The sequence below is a fragment of the Acromyrmex echinatior genome, chromosome 8, assembly GCF_024713525.1.
Source record: "Acromyrmex echinatior isolate Ae372 chromosome 8, ASM2471352v2, whole genome shotgun sequence".
NCBI lineage: Eukaryota > Metazoa > Arthropoda > Insecta > Hymenoptera > Formicidae > Acromyrmex > Acromyrmex echinatior.
Genome location: NC_141859.1, coordinates 2,752,000 through 2,760,000, shown reverse-complemented (window position 1 = coordinate 2,760,000; position 8,001 = coordinate 2,752,000). Strand labels below are relative to the sequence as shown.

Below are 8,001 nucleotides of genomic sequence, written 5' to 3'. Positions count from 1 at the left end.
AGGCACGCAGCATCCAGGCATACGCACGCGCCATGCCGTGCCGTGCCGTGTCGTGTCGTGCGAGAGAAGAGCTATTTTTACAGAGAGATGCGCGATATATAAAAAATACTTCCCTCCGACCGTTCCTCCAACGCGGAGCGAAAGCAACGTAATCTTAAAAGCGACAAAATGTGTCTCGAGAAAATTCAGAATTGACGACGTGTGCCCTTCGTGTCGGTTTGCATCATGTTTTACTTTTCCATAAATATAGATATTTCTTAGAATTCAACGTTTAATTTTAGCGGTACGTTTTTTTGGTTTTTTGTTTAATTTAAGCGATACGATTTCAGATTCAGAGTCTCAGACTCGGCGATGTGAAATCGTCGGATAAATCGCGTGCCGCGACGAGATTCGTGAATTTGCAGTTGTAAGGTATACGTAGAAAAGCTACGAGGACATTAATTAATGTCGGACAAAGCTCGCCTAGAAGCTTCGTCAAAGCGAGAACTCGACGTTGGTAGGATAATATTGAATTATTTGTACAATAATTTTCAAATGGTGCTCATCCTGGTTCGTCGTTTAGTGAAGTAGTGAACGTCTTTTTCTGACGCGTTTTCGAAATATTTTGTGTCATTTGCAACGACATCCTTGCGCTTCGATGTTTTAGTCATCGTTGTTGTTGTTATCGTCATCGCAATTGTCATTATCGTTATTAATACTGTCACTGTCATTATTGGCTGCGTTCAGAAGATCCAATAATCGGTTCGAATTGAATCTGCAATCGAATCTGATTGATGGAAATAACAGCGAAAACATGAGATAAAAATATAGAAATGTATCCGTGACGTTTTTTATATATTTTATTTTTACGTCGCTGAGAAACACATAAACATATAAATTTCAAAGCATAAACACATCGCATATTCTATAAAATTAGATGTCTAATTTTAAAAATCAAAAATGGATAGATATATTTCCAATTCGTACACTGGAAAAAATGTTCTAATTCAACAAGAGATATGAACAAAGTGTATTCTGATCGTACCGATCAGAATTCTGGTTATTGTAATTGAATTTCTGCTTGATTAATGTTCGACTATGTATATCTATATGGTGAATCTACCAGAATTCTAATTAATCCTTTGCGGACTTTTAAGAAATTTTTTTATTGCGAAGCATTTTAACGTCATGTTTCCAGTTTCGCTTTATTTGAAGTTCATTATCAGTGCTTCAAAAACAGACTTTCAAGCTCTGATTACGAGCCCTGTGATACTAGATCCTCCTTTATTGGAGATTACCCTTTTGAAATTAAATATTATCAGGCCACATTTAAACTCAGCGTTACCAAGAACTCCCTAAAACTGTATTTCACGATAATCAGATGACTTTTTTGAAATTTAAATTTTAGATTTTCGAGACCAGAATCAAATTCAGCGAGCCTGAAAACCCTCAAAAACAAGATTTTTAAGTTTTTTTATTAGAAAGCTCTCGTCTTCAAAAGATAAATACCAGACTTTTATTCGAGTGTATTCGTATTCCTACCCGTAGTTCAACTATACTGAATATGCAGCGAGACAAACTGACGATGGCATCTAATCTTCTATCCTCATTATACCCCGCTCGTAAATCCATCAATCACATTCAATTGCATCAACACTGTTACGTCACCGTAACAGCGTCTATTGAACACGGCCTTTGTTCTCGTTATCAGGGTCCGTCGCCGTCCTCATCCTTAAAGATCTCTGCCGCTGAACGAGTTACGAAGCTCATCGCTCGCATTCTCGACCAGCGAGAAAACATTCTTTCCCTCTTTCATTCTCTCTCTCTCTCTCTCTCTCTCTCTCTCTCTCTCTCTCTCTCTCTCTCTCCGAATTTTAGCGATCGTCACCCTCCCACACGTCAACTTCCTGTTAGTGAGTGTAGCCATCTCTCAAGTGCTAGCAACACACGCCAACAACAGCACTCGTCATTGTCCCTCTCGACCCTCCAGTGTCTGTCTCGCCGTGTCTCTTTCCCAAATAGAACACAGAAGTCATAATAATATCATAAGAACATCATCATGATTTTATTTGTCACTTATAAATTCATTCATTTTTAAGTATCAAATAACATCGTGATGACACATGATATATCATCATGATGTAAAAAGACTAGGTGTCATATTGCGCTTTGACAGCTGAATATAATTGGAGGAAAAAAATTTCTAATACTTAGCAGAGCTTTATATTGGCTTATAAAATTTGGGGCCAATTTCTGATTGGTCACAAATGTCGTTATCTTGAACGACTCCGCGTCTTTGTTATTAATTTACCTGATCTTCTTGATCATTATGACTTCATTACGGTTGCTTCCCAGCAAGAGACACAGTGTAACATAATGAATTATTACATCCTTGTTGTTTGCCAATATTAAACGATGATGTCACGATCATTGTGTCACACTGTGTCGCTTATCGGAAGCACCATACGACTTTGTGTTTTACCTGTGTTTCTTTCACCCTACCGACTTTTATACGCGGATCGCAGTTGTAGACGTAGAAAAATAACGATCGCGCAATCCGTACTAAATCCGCACACACACGCATACATATATGTGTGTGTGTATATATATATATGTATATGTCTTTTTCTCTTTTGTTTTTGTTTTTATCTCGCCGCCTACTTAAGCTTACGCCGCCGCGTGACTGCGATAACGCTCTTGTTAATTCATTATAATATTATATGACGACGAATGTTCGCTCGTGCGTGCGTGCGTGCGTGCGTGCGTGCGAGGCGAGACGCGCTCGCGTGGAATTGTCTTCCGATCGACATTCTAGGGGAAATGATAGCCGGCATCCGAAGAAAAATGCAGCGTTCGAGGGCTTAAAACAGCAATTTTATTCGAGCGACTAATAAAATGTTAAAGGAAGAAAGACGCGGGCGCTCTGCACGTCTCATCCTGCACGTACATACAACATCTGTCTCTTTCTCTCTATATATATGTGTATATATATATATATATATACATATATATATATATATATAATCATATCTCTTACGAACATGGCCGTTGCAAAGTCAGCAATGTCGTCATCGTCGTCACGCGTTGCAATAAAACTCTGATGCTCCGTGTATAAATTGTTTTTTAACACACGTTCAAAATTTGCTTTGGTGATCTGTAGGTGTAGGTTGCGCGGAGGCGAAATGATTGGTATTTGCTTCGTGGCGGAATCGCGACGACGACTGTGGGCTAACGATCATGATAGAGAGAATACATCGTGTATCAGCATGTGCATGTCTTAACGAAATTAACAGAGTATATCTGTCTCTCGATCCCCAAACAGATCATGATAACGTTATTTTGACGTTAAAATGAATCTTAACTTAATTAAATAGGAATTTTAATTATCATTTCGGAGTCATAATGAATTTTAATAACCATTTTGATGTTACAATGACTTCATATTCTGGTTGGGTCAACGAGGGAACTAAATTTTCATTAAAACGTTTCATAAGGTAATCTCTGTATCAGACTAGAGATTAAAATTGTGATTTAGATTTAATTTGACTTAGAGATTAAAATTGAGATTAAGATTGATTTGACCAATTAAAGCAAAGTCAAAGCGCAAAGTTTACTAAACTTACTTTAACTTTTAGAATGAAATCTCAAAGATTGATTCTTAAAGATTGAAAATTGAATTATTCTTTTTCAGGATTGATTCACTTTTCACTCTTTAAAGTGAGATTCCATTCTAGAGAATTTAGAAAATAATATTGGGTTTCCCACTTTTGATTAAATTCAGTCTTAATCTCTAGTCTGATATGGACGAAAGAATGTAAAGAAATGAACCTCTGAACACGTATTCTTTCCACCGTGATAATCATTATTGAAAAAAAAATAAGAGAAAAAAAACGATCACCGAGACGCGATAAGTCGACGTAGATCTGTACGCGATTCCGCGCGAAGTCTTGTGCGTAAACCCGTCTAATTCTGCGTTTATTGACATCTGCCGCAGCGGGAACGCCGACGGCGTTAAAAATACTTCGGTACCGAGAAGCAAGAAGCGAAGGATACGTTTTGCTTTCGCGACAGGGAACAAAGCGAGCAATTTCAACGATGCGCGCGATGACGTCCCTCGGGATCATCAAGATTGATTTTGTTTAACGATGCAACATCGCGCACGAGGAAACCGAAGTTCAAATTGCTTAAAATTGCTGTTATTCAAAAGGCACAACAAGGTAGGGTTTTCTCATTGTTCGATCAGCAAAAAATACCGTGCGATCCAATTATTTTTTTTTTTCCTCGTGGAAGGCTCTTCTTTCTGCATGCAGAAGCCTTTTTTTCCATAACATTTTTCCTGCGTTGTTCCAGGCTTTTAAAGATACGCGACCTCAGAAACTAGAAGTGAAAAATCCTCGGTACTGAAAGAGCAATATATTTCGGAGCGACCATATTATTTTACATAACAGTAAGTATCTCTTTGTAATTAAAAACTCTCGTCAGCCGAAATCGAAATTCGCGAACGAAATTCGAACGCGAGCTCCATACTGTGCACCATGTACACAATATATATAATAATTACAATAATAATAATATAATTACAACTCTATAAGTATCCTCAGTACGTCGCGAGATTTGCGATGCGAGACGGGTTTACGCGCGCGGCGATCGATTGCGATTATTCGAATAACGATACACTAGAATGTATTAATTCATTTATTCCGAAGCGCGTTTATACTACATCGTGTAAGACTGCGTGTAAGTTTTGCAAATGTGTAAATATCTAGCTGATGATGAATCTGCGGAATCGCGCCCCCTTCCCCCTCTCCATCCCTTTAAGCCATTTGTCAAGAAAATTGAAAGATTTTTTTCTCTTTTCTTTTTATTAATTATTATTTTTTAAAGCCAATATGCGCGTTATTGATATTTAATTGCGATAGAGGAATCGCAACGCGGAAGGGTCGAAAAGGAAGTATAGGAAGGGCGGCGAAAGAGCGGAGGCACAGATAGGCAAGTATTAGATAGAGATTAAATGGATAAGTCCGCGAGAAAGAAGAATCCGGAGAGAAGAAAAAGAGGAACGACGGATACAATGGATTTTTTCCACCGGGATGCAAAAAGTCTTGCACACATGACAAACGTGATCGTAAAAAAGCCAGAACACGGCAGAAAGACGCGAGGACTCGTCGCCGAGACGTGAGTTGATGGACGCTTTCCAGCAAGAGAGACACAGATGACACAGTGAGTCATTATATCCTTGTTGTTTGCCAATGTTAACGAGGATGAAATGATGATGTGTTAAGACCGGAGCACAGACCTTAGCATAACGCATAATGCATAAAGCATAATGAGCTTTTTACAATAAGCCATTACCTAAGTTTTAAGTCTGAAGAAATTAATCAATCGCAGTTGAATGTAAGAAGAATAATCGACTACGATTGGTAAATTTCTTACGACCTAAGACCTAAAGCTTAGGTAATATCTTGTTATAGAAAGCCCATAAGAAAATCAAACAATCAGAGTCTTTCATTTCAAATGAAGGACTTCCATTGATTCATTTTCTTATGCATTATGCAAGACATTGTGCTCCCGTCTATTGTGTCGCTAGCTGGAAAGCACCAGATATTAACTCCAGGATGTATTTTGCGCAGGATTGAGGGAATTATTTCTGAAAGGGGGTGTATTTCACAGGGCTAAACATCGTCGGGGGAGTCACATTCGCGTCGCGTGGAGCGATCAGTACTTGCGTACCTGATGCACGCGGGCCCTTCCAAAAACCGACGAGAAGAAACGGGGGGCCAGAAGGGGCGGGAGAGAGGGTTGTGGAACCAAAGCGGCGCGATCAAGCGTTCGCGCACCGTTTCGCGAGAGATGCAAGCCGAGCGAATGTAGTTAGCTACTACCCGCGCGTACATTTCATTTCACGACAGAATGAGTCCTCTTCCACATGCGAACTTTCCTTCACTCATCTTCTTCGTCGTTAATCGAAAGTAATCATCACACGTCAGTATCATCATCATCATCATTATCATCAACATCATCATCATCATCATCATCAACATCAACATCAACATCAACATCAACATGAACATCATCATTATCATTATCATCGTTATCGTCATTGTCATCATCGTCCTTTCGCGTCTGTGTTTCCTTCATTTCTGCCATCCTACAATTACACAATGTTTCTTCAAAGCGAAATGTCGCCGCGACGAGGCTCGACGACGGTAAGGCGTCCAAGGCGTCGCGGGGACGGATAGGCTGGATTATACTGCTGTAAAACGGTGTAAAAAATCCAAACGGCGGATATAGAGATACGCGAGATTGAGCTAACGTGATACAAGATGGTGTAGACAAGAGGTCGCGCTGCCTAATCCGCTCGCGCGCCGCCTCGACGCGCGGCTCGCCGTCGGCATTCTTCAACAATGTGGTGTTGGAACGACGAGGAACAAAAGCGAAAAGATCTCATAAGATCTCGGGTATTCCCGCGTCACGACGTTACACCCTCACAAGTCTCGGTGTGGGGAAGTCGGCCCGGAGAGGACGTCGCGACGCTTCGACCTCCTCGTTGTTCCTCTTCGTCTTCTCAGCTTTTCCTCTTCTTCTCGGTTGCCCTCCTCCTGTTGATCCGGACGGCACGACAAAATGAAATCCGACATTCGAAAGCCGCAATATCCGGCGACGGTCATTCGGCAAGAAGTGGCACACTTCCGATATTCTGAAACTGATATATTATAGATCTCGTTGCAGTCTCCTTGTATACGGACGTTCATCTTTAACTAGCGACTCTGTCTCTCTCTCTCTCTTTCTCTCTCTCTCTTTCTCTCTCTCTCTTTCTCTCTCGCTTTCTCTCACTGTCTCTCTCCCAACGGTCGTGACTCGTTTAAAGTTGATTTAAAGGCAACTCGTTGGAGGAATGTTATTTTTTACAACTATAAGGCTGTTCGATGGAGAGCACACGCGAGGTGCCCGCCCGGCCACTACTCCGCGCGAGCAGTGCGAGCGGCTAACGGTGAGTGATGATCGTCGTCGACGATGCTGCTGCTGCTGCTACTGCTGCTCCTGCTCCTGGTGCTGCGGCTGCGGCTGCGGCTGCGGCTGCGGCTGCTGCGTAGGAGCGATTTGCGGCGCACGGACGGCGGCGGTGGCGGCGATAGCGACGACGGTAGCTGCAACGGCGGCGGCGGCGACGACGACGATGGCGATCAGACGTCCGCGGTTCTCGAAGTGACGCTTGGCGATCGGCTGTGTATTACGACGCGATGACCGTTCTTCGTGACGTAGCCGTCGCTCTCGACGAGCACCTTGGTCTGCCGGACGCACAGATCGGTATCCGGGTCGTCGCTCTCCTCGCTCGGTCCGCCAAGACGCTGCTGCTTGTGCTTCCGCCAGGCGTTCTGTATAAGACGAGCACAGTACTCCTCGCGTTGTCGCCACAGAGTGGACGAGACCGGCTCGTAACCGGCCTCGTCGGGCCGAGCCTGGACCTCGCCCAGATCGCCCGTCTCTTCGATTGGATTGCCCTTCCGTGCGAAAAAGTCCTTGGTGAGGGCATCGAGGATATCCACGCAAAACATAAGGTCTCCCTTACATATGGGGATATCCATCGACACGATCTTATATTTATTGGGCTTATGTATCTGCAACGGGGGCTCCAATACATCTAAGAAGTCTGACAGCTGGTCGTATCTGATGTATTGCGTGCCGTCCGGATCAAACTGCTGCCAAATCTCGTAGTACATGTCGTAGTCATCGTCCGTCAGACCCTCCTGCACGTCCTCGGTGGCCTGCGAGTAATTCTCGAGGATCACGGCGATGTACATGTTGATGACAATCAAGAAACTGATCACGAGATACGAGAGTAGGTAAGCGATCCCGATCGTCGAGGATCCGCAGTTGCCCGGGTAGCCGATCTCGTTGTTCGGCTCCTGGCAGTCCTCCTCATTTATTATACCGTCGAGAACACTGTCCCAACCGGCCGAGGTTGACATCTGTACCAATAACATTATCATAATTATACATTACACGATAATACACTATAAT

General features: G+C 42.7%; 1 protein-coding gene across 16 annotated transcripts in view; it reads right to left on the bottom strand.

Moving 5' to 3' along the window:
• para (sodium voltage-gated channel paralytic) overlaps positions 1–8,001 on the bottom strand; it is a 54,904-nt gene that overhangs the window by 4,827 nt on the left and 42,076 nt on the right. For all 16 annotated transcript variants that reach the window (XM_087408620.1, XM_087408619.1, XM_087408621.1 and 13 more), the window contains one exon: positions 1–7,949. This exon is cut by the window's left edge and continues 4,827 nt beyond it. In XM_087408620.1, coding sequence (XP_087264746.1) covers positions 7,164–7,949 — 786 coding nt within the window. In that variant the 3' untranslated portion in view covers positions 1–7,163. The remainder of the gene's footprint in view (positions 7,950–8,001) is intronic.